Source organism: Eutrema salsugineum, unplaced genomic scaffold (genome assembly GCF_000478725.1).
Source record: "Eutrema salsugineum unplaced genomic scaffold, Eutsalg1_0 scaffold_2, whole genome shotgun sequence".
Taxonomy (NCBI): domain Eukaryota; kingdom Viridiplantae; phylum Streptophyta; class Magnoliopsida; order Brassicales; family Brassicaceae; genus Eutrema; species Eutrema salsugineum.
Window position 1 is genome coordinate 360,976 of NW_006256829.1, and position 12,632 is coordinate 373,607.

The 12,632-nt window shown below is 31.5% G+C and overlaps 3 protein-coding genes across 5 annotated transcripts; 2 read left to right on the plus strand and 1 right to left on the minus strand.

Moving 5' to 3' along the window:
- The first annotated feature begins 6,925 nt into the window (after positions 1-6,925).
- LOC18019477 lies at positions 6,926-8,049 on the plus strand. The gene is made up of 2 exons (XM_006398592.2): positions 6,926-7,553; positions 7,648-8,049. The coding sequence occupies exons 1-2, from the start codon at positions 7,475-7,477 to the stop codon at positions 7,812-7,814; spliced, it is 246 nt and encodes an 81-aa protein (XP_006398655.1). The 5' UTR covers positions 6,926-7,474; the 3' UTR covers positions 7,815-8,049.
- A 1,184-nt stretch (positions 8,050-9,233) lies between these two features.
- On the plus strand, positions 9,234-9,959 carry LOC18019478 (E3 ubiquitin-protein ligase MARCH8). The gene is made up of 2 exons (XM_006398593.2): positions 9,234-9,629; positions 9,710-9,959. The coding sequence occupies exons 1-2, from the start codon at positions 9,253-9,255 to the stop codon at positions 9,957-9,959; spliced, it is 627 nt and encodes a 208-aa protein (XP_006398656.1). The 5' UTR covers positions 9,234-9,252.
- Positions 9,960-10,244: 285 nt separating this feature from the next.
- Positions 10,245-12,456, minus strand: LOC18019479 (probable serine/threonine-protein kinase At5g41260). Of its 3 annotated transcripts, none has more exons than XM_006398594.1 (9): positions 12,151-12,456; positions 11,928-12,063; positions 11,699-11,832; positions 11,510-11,615; positions 11,340-11,425; positions 11,033-11,254; positions 10,806-10,961; positions 10,588-10,701; positions 10,245-10,472 (listed from the first exon to the last, which is right to left on the minus strand). In XM_006398594.1, exons 1-9 carry the CDS (start codon positions 12,454-12,456, stop codon positions 10,245-10,247), a joined length of 1,488 nt encoding a protein of 495 aa, XP_006398657.1. The 3 variants fall into 3 exon arrangements, with proteins under 3 accessions (XP_006398657.1, XP_024012234.1, XP_024012235.1); XM_024156466.1 differs by having other exon boundaries at positions 10,806-10,954; positions 11,029-11,254; XM_024156467.1 differs by having other exon boundaries at positions 10,806-10,918; positions 11,023-11,254.
- Positions 12,457-12,632: the final 176 nt, after the last annotated feature.

The window sequence follows — 12,632 nt, forward strand, 5'->3', positions numbered from 1 at the left end:
CACTTTGGAAGGCTAGTTGAAAGGAATCAAAACCATGGACCATTAATGTTCTGTCCGACTCTTGTTACATGTCTCCAAATAATCAAATCCATAAATAATATTGACCACAAAAAGAATTAGTTCTGGAAAAAATATGGCAGAGTTAACATTTTTAATTAGTGTACATGTTACCAAATTGAAACTAATAGAGTCGATATTGACAAAATTTTGATTCAAACAAATTCGGTTTTCAGTTGAAATCATAATAAAAATAATTTAAATAGAGAATAATAGTTTTGGATAATAGTTTGGTTCTTGACAAAAAAAGACAATAGTTTCGACAGGTAATAATTTGGTTTTGAGTCGTGTATTCGGTTTTGTTCATAAAAGAAGATATGGGCTTTATACTTATGTAATTAGGGCCTTTTACAGACCCATTGTACACCCAAATTCGGGAATCGGTGAATAAAACCCACTGAAGTCTCTCCAGACCAACGGTAAAGACCAGAGAAGGCGATAGTCTTAGAACATCATTAACACAGAGACGAGCTGCGTTTTTAACAGAAATTAAAATAATAAAAATTGAGACCACGTCTCTTATTTAGGAAAAACGTTTCTTATTTCGCTACTTTTGGGAATGTTTCTTCCCACGCGTGGCAGGCTTTCATATGCCAAAGGATTTGGGAGAAAATTTTTTTTTAATGTTTTTTTTGTTTTTCGTTCTTCCGTGACTCTGATGATCGTCTCCAACCCAACTGTCAGAATCTTCGTCGATTTGATCGATTCTTCTCGTCTCTCTCTCCCCGATGGAGTTACACCATTGATTTCACCTCACAAGGTATCTAACTTATCAGTTATTTAATCAGAATCTAGTTTTATGGATCTCAGTTGATCGATCTCTTGGCTTTTCTCGATCAAGCTTTGTTATCATCGTTTACATGTGATTGGTCTTTTCTGTGGGATTTCTTTGATTACTTTTGCACAAATTGAGATTAGGGTTTATTTCTTTGAATTCGAAACAGCTCTAGCTTAAAAACCAAACCCCCTTTTGGTGTTTCAAGTTGGAAATGCTGCTGATTTTGTTCCGTTTGTTGGATTCTTATGCTCCTGAACAGGTTATTTTGATAGGGATCGAATCTTCTGATCATGGTTAGTGCTCCTAATACTTGTTTACTTCAAAGTTTCCATCTTTGCTTTGTCAAGCTGCAAAGAGCTACTCACCGAGAAGTTAGAATCGTGAAGCTCTTTGTGGACATATTCATGGAGGATCTGTCTTCTTTGGGACAACAGCTTGTGGACACATGAACAGAGTCTGGGTAAGAATTGCAGTACATATTACTTACTACATGCGAAATGCAGCTCGAACCCTCATCCTTTTTGGCTCGTGTTTAAGACGGCGTGAGAAGGACCTGTAAGAGAGGAGAAATTGATGAAGCAAATTGATTAATACGAAAGCAAAACTGGATGCAAAGAGTCACGAGAAGATTCTAGTTGTTAGTTCCATTATCTATAAAAGATGTTGATGATTCACCTTCATTGCAGCTTTAAAAGCTATTTCAAACATACTTGTACAACATACACAAAACAGCTTGATGGGAAAAATTTGGATTAAAACATATAAGAAATTTTTTTTTAGAAACCCATATGAGTCTCTGCATTGGACCTTATAAATTCTAACCTCTCTTAACTAAGTTTTTAATCCAATAATAATATTTAAAAAATCAATAAGACACCATATGAGTCTTTGCATTGAGGATGTCCTTATATTGTAGTCCGTGTCTTTAACAAGTCACCTTATAACATCACCATCCATTGGTAATATAATATCCGCATACTAGTTTACAAATTAATGTAGAATGCATTTAGGTATTAAAAATAACTAACTAAAATATTGAAAAATATCTCAAAATTAGTAAATTAATTATCCTATAAATTGTATATTTTTGAATAATATTTGGCATCTTAATTCTAAAACACTTAACCACATTCTAGCTACTAATATAAATTAACTTAACCACATTTTATACCTTGAGCCTTAAGCTCTAATTCTAGCCCTAGCCCTAACCCTAGCCCTAACCCTAAGCCCTAACCCTAAATCTATATCGTTCAATTTTTGTATATTTTTTTAATGTTATTTGGTAAATTAATAAGCACTATATATTCATTATTAAATTAGTTGGACAAGTACAAGTAAAATTCTAAACCTCTGCAATCTAGTTACTATCTGTATATAATATATTTTATGTATTAAATCAGAATAACTAAAATTATCAAAAATAACTCAAAATCAGTGAACTACCCCTATAAAAATTCAATCTTATAAATAAATACAGTAAAGATAAAAAAAAAATCCTCTTTTTATTTCTAAAAGACTATATTAAAAAAACTATATTAATATTAAAAAACTAGTTTTAAATATTATTTGGTAATTATATTATTTTTATTGATTAAGTTTAAAAAAACTCTATATACATAATGGATAATCTGAATAGGAATCCGGGTTTCAACATACTAAATCCTAAATCCCAAATTTATGTAGAATGCATTTATGTATTAGAAATAGCTAACTAAAATATTTAAAAATATCTCAAAATTAGTGAATTACTCTCTATGAAAATTTGTATATTTTTGAATAAGATTTTACATCTTAATTCTAAAACACTTAACCATATTCTAGCTCTAAATTAATATAAATGAACATTCCATATCTTAAGCTCTAAGCCCTAACCCTAGCCATAGCCCTAAACCCTAACCCTAACCCTAAATCGTAAACCATTAAATTTGTATATTTTTGAATTTTATTTGGTAAATTAATTACTTTTAACCCGTAATTTTTAAAGCATTCTCATTACATAACATATCTAAACCCGTAATTTTTGGATAATTAAGTACAAGTACAAACCTAAACCTCTACGATCTAATTACTATCAATATAAGATGTATGTATTTATGTATTAAATCAAGATAACTAAAATTTTCAAAAATACCTCAAAATCAATGAACTAACCCCCCTATAAAAATTAAATTTTATAAATAAATACAGTAACTAAAAAAAAAATTCTCCTCATTTTATTTCTAAAAGACATAACATCATTCTAACACTATATTAAAATTAAATAAACTAGTTTCGAATATTATTTGGTAATTATATTATGTTTTACCAATTTTTTTTTAAAAAACTCTATATACATCATGGCTAATCAGTTGTACTGATTATCAAAGACAAATAGGAATCCAAACTAATGCATTTATGTATTAGAAATTGCTGACTAAAATATTTAAAAATATCTCAAAACTAGTGAATTAATATCTATGGAAAAATTGAATATATTTTTAATAATATTTGACATCTTAATTATAATATACTTAACCACACTCTAGCTCTAAATTAATATAAAACTAACTTAACCATATTTTATACCTTAAGTTCTAAGCCCTAACCCTAGCCTTAAACCCTAACCCTAAGACCTAACCCTAACCCTAAGACATAAGACATAAACCCAAATTTATGTAGAATGCATTTATTAGAAATAGCTAACTAAAATATTTAAAAATATCTCAAAACTAGTGAATTATTCTCTACGAAAAAATTGTATATTTTTTTTTATTATTCTCTACGAAAAAATTGTATATTTTTTTAATAATATTGGACATCTTAATTCTAAAACACTTAACCACATTCTAGCTTTAAATTAATATAAAACTAACTTAACCACATTATATATACCTTAAGTTCTAAGCCAGCCTAGCCTTTAACCCTAACCCTAAGACCTAACCCTAACCTAAACCATAGATCGTTAAATTTGTATATATTTTTAATGTTATTTGGTAAATTAATTACTTTTTAACCTGTAATTTTAAAACACTATATATTTCTCATTAATTAGTTGGATAATTTTTATGAGATCTATAATTTTTGGACAATTAAGTACAAGTAGAAACCTAAACTTATGCGATCTAGTTACTATTCATATAGGATGTATGTATTTATGTATTAAATCAGGATAACTAAAATTTTCAAAAATACCTCAAAATCAGTGAATTAACCACCTATAAAAATTCAATTTTATAAATAAATACAGACTCCTCATTTTCCTCATTTTATTTCTAAAAGAAAACATGAACTAACTAAAAAAAAACATTCTCCTCATTTTATTTCTAAACGACATAACATCATTCTAACACTATATTAATATTAAATAAACTAGTTTTGAATATTATTTGGTAATTATATTATATTTTATCAATTTTTTTTTAAACTCTATATACATCATGGCTAATCCGTTGTATTGATTATCAAAAACAAATAGGAATCCGAACCTCCACACACTAGTTCCCAAATTTATTTAGAATGCATTTATGTATAAGAAATAGCTAATTAAAATATTTAAAAATATCTCAAAACTAGTGAATTAATCTCTATGGAAAAATTGTATATATTTTTAATAATATTGACATCTTAATTATAATATACTTAACCACACTCTAGCTCTAAATTAATATAAAACTAACTTAACCACATTTTATACCTTAAGTTCTAAGCCCTAACCCTAGCCTTAAACCCTAACCCTAAGACCTAACCCTAACCCTAAGACCTAAGACATAAACCCAAATTTATGTAGAATGCATTTATTAGAAATAGCTAACTAAAATATTTAAAAATATATCAAAACTAGTGAATTAGTCCCTATGAAAAAATTGTATTTTTTTTTATAATATTTGACATCTTAATTCTAAAACACTTAACCACATTCTAGCTTTAAATTAATATAAAACTAATTTAACCACATTATATACCTTAAGTTCTAAGCCAGCCCTAGCCTTTAACCCTAACCCTAAGACCTAACCCTAACCTAAACCATAGATCGTTAAATTTGTATATATTTTGAATGTTATTTGGTAAATTAATTAGTTTTTAACCCGTAATTTTAAAACACTATATATATATCTCATTAATTAGTTGAATAACTTTTATGAGATCTATACTTTTTGGACAATTAAGTACCAGTAGAAACCTAAACTTATGCGATCTAGTTACTATTCATATAGGATGTTTGTATTTATGTATTAAATCAGGATAACTAAAATTTTCAAAAATACCTCAAAATCAGTGAACTAACCACCTATAAAAATTCAATTTTATAAATAAATGCAGTAACTAAAAAATCTAATCTCCTCATTTTATTTCTAAAATACTTAATGTCATTCTAACACTAGATTAATACTAAACTAGTTTCGAATGCTATTTTGTAATTTTATTATTTTTATCTATTAATTTTAAAAAACTCTATATACAACATGGCTTACCCAGATTTGAATGGATTATCAAACACAAATAGAAATCTGAACCCCTGCATATTAGTTTCCAAATTTATGTAATATAAATAGATATCTCTATATATGTATGTATTAGACCAAGTTAACAAAAAATTTAAAAGTATTTAAAAATTAGTGAGCTATGAAAAATTTAAAATTTTGTAATAAATACTGTAAATAAATAAAAAATTCATCACTCTGTTTCTAAAGTACCTCATTACATTCCACCTATAGATTAATATAAGCTAACTTAACCACATTCCATACTTTAAACCCTAAACCCTACTCATAACCCTAAGCTCTAACACTAAATTCTAAATCCTTAAATTTGTATATTTTTGAATAATATTTGGCATCTTAATTCTAAAATACTTAACTACATTTCATACTTTAAGCCCTAACCCTAAGCTTTAACCCTTAAACTTAAATCTTAAAATTTGTATATTTTTGAATGTTATTTGGTAAATTAATTACTTTTTAACTTGTAATTTAAAGCACTTTATATTCCTCATTAATTAATTGGATAACTTTTATGAGATCTAAACTTTTTAGATAATATTGCGGTTTAGTTTCTATCTATATAAAATATATTTATGTATTAAAACAGGATAGCTAAAATTTTCAAAGGTACCATAAAATTCAATTTTATGAATAAATATAGTAACTAGAAAAAACTAATTTTTCTCATTTTATTTCTAAAAGACCTAACATCATTCTTATACTAGATTAATATTAACTAAACTAGTTTTAAATGTTATTTTGCAACTTTATTATCCTTTATCAATTTTTTTTTTTTAAAAACTCTATATATGTCATGGCTAATTTTCATTTGCATGAATTATTAAAGACAAATAAAAATCTGAACCTCCGCATACTAATTGCCAAATTTATGTAAAATTTATTTATGTACTAAAACAAGCTAACTAAAATATTTAAAAATATCTTGAAATGAGTGAATTAATTCCTATGAAAATTTTAATATTTTTATAAATACAATAAATAAAGAAAATAATTATTATTACTCCATTTCTAAAATACTTCATTATATTTTAGCTCTAAATTAATATAAACTAATTTAATTACATTCCATACTTTAATTATAGTTATACCAATCGATGTATATTAACTCAATCTTAATATGCACAAAATTTGCTGAATATAGTTGATTAAATCAAGTCTAAAATAGATGCATACTGTAATCTATCAGTTCAGTTTTTCGGTATCAATATTATTATGTTATTTATATTAATATTATGGAAAACGACAAAACATAAGTTAACTTTGAGTTATAGACAGTTAGGGAAGTTTGAAGCCGTAAAAATACAAAAAGTATGGGAAGAAAAACAATAGAGTATGACATTAAAAATCAAAGGTGACGCGAAACATTAAAAATCAAAATTAATAGAAACGTGAAAGACAAAAAAACAGATAATGGCTTTGTGTGGTAAATATGTTAGAACCATTAATGTCAATTCACATCATGACATTAATGTTTTTTTTTTTTTTTAAAAAAGGGAACTAACGCCAAAATACATTAAATATTTTTGCCTTTAACTTTTTTTTTTGCTGTCTACAGAATTTGTTTCTTAACGTGACAACATTTTTGTGTGTTTACTGCTATTTATGCTGTTGCAATTAAATGTGCTACTGCAATTAGACAAATAATTACTACTATTAATAATTCTCTTAGTACTAAGGCCAACAAGAACAAATATATCTTAGTATTAAAATAAAAGCACCGCTTCCACCTCTGTATCTTCTTCTGCATCTATCCTTGTGTTTTTCTCTCTTATAAAAATTCATTTTTTTGTTCTTCTTTTGCTCAGCCTCGTTTCTGTCAATGGTGATCAAATACATCGATGAGAAGATACTGTTAATGGAGGTAGAGAATTCGGGACACGTGTAAAGTAATGGAGGAGCATTAAAGTGTAACCAATGAATGAGCTTTGAGCTGTTTGAGATGCTTCCTCTCTGTATGCAGAGTGAGAAAGAGAGCAATAACTATGATATCTCGATTTTAACCCATTACTCCACATTCAAGACACTGAGTGAGATCCACATGCCCCCATTATATTTTTCATCCAACATCTTTTCTTTCTTCTACATTTGATCTCTCTCTCTCTCTCTCTCTCTTTGGAAAAGAAGAAACTTTCTTCATTACATTGTTCCTCCTCGATCTATGAAGAAGATGAAGAAACCACGATTTGTCCTCCTTTTGGTTGTGTTTATAGTCCTCTGCGTCTCACTTGTTTCTTCTGGTAATCAATCCATCTTCTCTTTCAACTTCTTTGTTCTTACTCTGTTTCACTGTTTTTTAATTAGTAGATTCATTCACATATCGAAAAATGGCAGAAATGAATTTGGGTTTGGAGGATTACAATTTTCCGGTGGATCCATCTCCGACTACAAAAGCTTCGATCAAACCAGGTCCTATTGAGCATGGAAACCCTCTCAATCCTTATATTCCTAAGCCTCCTTCTTCTTCTCCTCCTCCACAAGGTCCTCAAGACGGTGGATAAAATCATTTATTTATATATATATATTAATTAAATAAACTTTTCGTGATCTCCGTACTGTTTGTATCTAATGTTTCCACGTTTTTTTTTCTTTTTCAAATTCTCTGTTTCAGTAACTCGTTCTACTAACTTTGTTGTTTTCTACTTTGCTATGTTTTAATTAGTTTCCTTTTTCTGCATTTGTTTTCTAATGGACTTATCGGTGTTTGAAGTGATAATGGATTTGAGTCGTATGATTGACAATATTTATATTATTCGTGGGCCTAAGTAAGACTCAAGTATATTATTCGTGGGCCTTATATCTAATTAATAGAGTATGGTCTTCACGTGACCCAACTAAACCAACCAACTATTTACAGGTCCGCAACGGTCCGTTAACAGTAACGATAATGGTAACGGCTATCTAATAATATCCTCTGTCAAAGGTAACTTCGAAAAAGAAAAAATCCATTTCATGATGTGGTTTCAATTTTTTTTCTTTTAATTTATTAAAATTGAATCAAAATCAAACTATTTGTAGCTAGCTTGGTTTCAGCTCGATATAATATCAGCTGGATCAATTTTATTTTAGTTAAATAATTTATTAAAAATACAAAAAATAATATTTCATTACCAGTTTTTAAATGTAATATAATCATATTATTTCACGACAAAAAAAATATAACCATATTATTTCAAACATATATCAAAATATGGAATTATTTGGCTGGTTTGGTTCGGCTACACTAAATCAGTTTCAAACCAAATGATTTTAAACAGATTTTGGTCGGTTTTTGCTTAACAATTTTCTTTGGCTCAGTTTTTTTTAATGGTTTTTTGTCACAACGACTCAAATATTTTATTTTCCTAATTAATAAAAAAAAACATGAAAGATGTGAGTGGTGGGGTGAAAGAGAAGAATGAGGAGAGAGAGCGAGAGAGACAGAGCCAAAGGCGGTGGTCCCAAAGCTCAGCCGCACTACGACACTTAGTTTTATCACGTGTCTCCCACGCGCGTGATGTAATATTCACCGTCGATGATATTGACTTTCGATACTTCGATGACTCAAATCAACGGTCAGAGAAAGCTGAAAACACGAAAACACATGCCCGTAAAACCACAGATAAAACGAGGATACTTAGCGTGCGGATTAGTAAACAATCGAGTCTTATCAGCTTAAAGCCTGTATAATGTTTTTTTTTTTCCCTCTATAAACAATGACATAAATAAAAATAAAGCTGTAATTCGTAATTAAATGATTCATCACTTTGGTCCACAGACAGAACATAAACATAGTCCCTCAGATTTTCCGACCCTTAATGTTTTTTTTTTCCTCTCTTAATTATATTGTTTTTTAATCTCTTGATCCAAGAGTTCACGTTTACTTGTGACAGAAGTCTTGTAATGATAATATAGCAAAGTCCCGTCTTCACTCTCTCTCTCTCTCTCTAAAATAAAAAAATGTCATCTTTCGAAATCTCTCACATTGATTTAGAAAATGGTTACGGCGAGCGACATTACCGCCGGAGTGACGTCAGCGAGATCGGAGAAGACAGCTCTTCTTGTGACTACGACTACGATTTTCACTCAGCTGTACGAAGCTTTTGCGGCGAGTTTGAGATTCCTGACTTGGAAGACGGCTCAGAATCAGAATCGGAACACTCCCTTGGATCGATCGGAGGGTCACCGGAGAAAGATTGCCGGATTTGTCATTTGGGTTTAGAGAGCAGCCGACATGAATGTGGAGATCCAATGGTTCTTGGATGTTCCTGTAAAGATGATTTGGGTTATGTTCATAAGCAATGTGCCGAGACTTGGTTCAAAATCAAGGGTAACAAGTAAGCAAAATTAAACCAACCAATCATTCTTTTGATCTCAATAGGAAGCAATGTTGAATTTATTAAGTGCATGATTTCAGGACTTGCGAGATTTGTCGCTCCATAGCTCAAAACTTCTCTAAAGTTGCCAACGAGATTGATCAAACAACGATTGAAACCAATGTGGATGACGTGGAGGCCGGAAATTCGTCCACGGTGGTGGCTACAAGCGATTCCGATGACCGGAGATTCTGGAGGGGAAACAGATTCCTTAACTTCCTATTAACATGTATGGTCTCTGCATTTGTAATCTCATGGTTCTTCCACTTTAACTTGTCTTCACAACAATGAGAAAGAAGATTAACATCCTCTGTTTTTCCTTCTTTTTCTTTTCTCAAATCTGGTTTTTTTTTGCTTTGTGTGGAGTTTGATTCCTGTTTTTAGCTTTTTGCACGAGTGCAATCATCATATCAAACAATTGGAATACAAAAATAAAAGATTCATAATTGATCAGTTACAGAGTATAAATAAATAAATAAATAAAATGGCACACAAAATTCTGAATGAGTACATGTTTTTGTGTGTGTGTATTCACAATTTTTGGAAATAAGAAGTTTCACAAACTCTAATTAATTATTAAGCCTCAAGAGCGGAACCATGTCTAAGAGCTTCTTTAGCTTCAGCTTCCATCTCGAGCTTGAAGAGACAAGCGGCTTGTAAGTAAAGAGCGGTTGGCCATTCCGGGGAAGCTACTTGCGCTTGCATCGCGTCGCTCAGAGCCTCGCTGAACATTTCACTCATAAGGTAACATAGACACCTTCTTGCCAATACTGTTGGTGACACCGTAGGAGCTCCACTCAAGAACTGCACAAGAATATGAAGAATGAATCAAGTCTTTCTTTTTTAGTGTGTCTCTACTTCTTGATGATTTAAATGTTTTGTCTGAATTAAAGTTGCGGAATGTGCCAGTGACAGCTACCTCTGTGTAGAATTCAATGGCGGTTTCAAAATCTTTAGATCGAAATGCGGCATCTCCATGCATCTTGTAGTCCATATTCTCTTGCATTTCGTCCGTCCACATTTGGAACGAAAACTGGCATATATTCATGAGAGAATCAACAACATCCACTCTCAAATTTCTCAAATTTAGATAGTAATGATCATCATGTCCTTAGATATCAAAAACCATTAACATACCTCGTTTGCGACCCCATCGTCTTCTCCATACCCGAGTTTCTCGAGTAGTTCGTGCATGGTACATAGATCTGCTCTCAAACATGCATCTCCAAAAGGAGTCAACTTTAGTGGCTCTGTTGCAGGTTTAGTCTTTTCAGGCGGATTGGATGCTGGAGGCTGTCCATTAATATGATTTTTTCTTTTAGTCACATTAAGTAAAAAGCGATAATTCTTGAACGAAAACTTACAGGCGTGAGCCTTTTGACATTGATAGGCCATAACTCGGCTCGTTTCTGAAGTCTAGAAAGAGTCGCCATGAGAGACTTTATCCTTGGCCTCTCTTCGGGTTCAGACTTTAAACAACGAGAGGCTATGTGCATTAGTTCAGTCCTGTCCTCATCAGAGAACTGACCATCCAAAGCTGAATCCATTAGTACCAAATAGTTTTTGCCGCGGAACAAATCAAGTGCCTGCACAAATATCACAGCATATTAATATATAAAAAATGCCCAAGTCCTACCTAGAGAATGTTACAAATGCAAAGACGTTTGGTACATGGTTTGGAGGGATATGTCTGCCACTCATAAGATCCAACAATAAGGTCCCAAAGCTAAATGTAACGCTCTCCGGTATCAGAGTACCTGAAAAAAGGTTATTGGTAGAAACAAGTTTGTATGAGAATTTGAGCTATTTTTATCTTATTGACACACACAAATGATATGTACCTAGGCGCAAATATTCAGGAGGAGCAAATGCTAAGTTGGTACTATGATTCTTCCCTTGGTGGCTATTCTTCAAGAGACCAAAGCAAGAAAGCTTAGGATTCCCCATCTGTCATTTCAAAGCACTTTGAGACGTGAGAATCAAGATTTGGCATGAAAACCAAAAAGACAAAAAAAAAGTTTGGCATTAACCTTATCAAACAATATCCGGTAAGGATTAAGATCATGGTATAAGTCTATTCCCTTATCTTTACAAAACTCTAAAGCTCTTGCGGTCTGCAACGCAACCTTTAACCTCATTTCCCATTTCATCGGTCTTTTCTCCCCTGATAACACATTACACTCTTCTTCAAAAAAACGAAACTTTGAGAAAACAAATCATCACATCAGTGAGAAAAGGAGAAGAAAGAGATGTTATTACAGTGAAAGAGATGCTTTGCTAAAGTTCCATTAGGCATATACTCGGCGACAAGAAGTCTCTCGTTGTCTTCAGAACAACAACCAATCATATTCGCCATATGCTCACTCCTCAATCTCCCCACTGCTTGTGCTTCCTTCTGAAATTTTAAGAAGACCAAACCAAATTTGACCAAAAATTCAAAACCGAAATTCTCAATTTTTTAAGGGTGAACAAAAAGACCAACGGTGAATTCCAAAGGATCAGGCCATGAAAGTCTCTGAAACCGTTTGACGGCGATTCGACGACCATCGCCGAGTCTGCCTTTGTAGACGATGTTTGGTACCCAATCGTTGTGCTCCGATACGATGTTTCCTCCGGAGAATCCGTCGGTGGCGATTCTCAGCTCCTCCAAGCTTAACTCCCGGAAAATCAGCGGATAATGTCCCTCGTCGTCGCCATCGTCTCTATCGTTTTCGAGATCATCGATGGCCGTTGATTTAATCGACGGTGGAGATTGTCGCCGCCAAGACTTGAAGCAAATGCATCCCATCTCCGCCGGCCAAAACTGTTCCTCCACAAGTCCGGCTAAGACTCCCGCCTCCAGATAATTCTTTTCTGCTTTTTTTTATTTTACGTTTTTGAAACAAATTCAAATCAACAGCATTTATTTATAATGGTAAGAAAATTAGCATAATATCCTACATAAGTAAGTAGATTTAATAACGG

Excerpts from the sequence above, each read along its gene's own strand:
- LOC18019478 (XM_006398593.2), top strand. The coding sequence starts at position 9,253 with ATGTCATCTTTCGAAATCTCTCACATTGATTTAGAAAATGGTTACGGC. Across the intron at positions 9,630-9,709 it reads TTCAAAATCAAGGGTAACAA|GACTTGCGAGATTTGTCGCT; the intron begins GTAAGCAAAATT and ends GCATGATTTCAG.
- LOC18019477 (XM_006398592.2), top strand. The coding sequence starts at position 7,475 with ATGAAGAAGATGAAGAAACCACGATTTGTCCTCCTTTTGGTTGTGTTT. Across the intron at positions 7,554-7,647 it reads CGTCTCACTTGTTTCTTCTG|AAATGAATTTGGGTTTGGAG; the intron begins GTAATCAATCCA and ends GAAAAATGGCAG.
- LOC18019479 (XM_006398594.1), bottom strand. The coding sequence starts at position 12,456 with ATGGGATGCATTTGCTTCAAGTCTTGGCGGCGACAATCTCCACCGTCG. Across the intron at positions 11,833-11,927 it reads AGCAAAGCATCTCTTTCACT|GGGAGAAAAGACCGATGAAA; the intron begins GTAATAACATCT and ends ATGTGTTATCAG. Across the intron at positions 11,616-11,698 it reads ACCGGATATTGTTTGATAAG|ATGGGGAATCCTAAGCTTTC; the intron begins GTTAATGCCAAA and ends TTGAAATGACAG.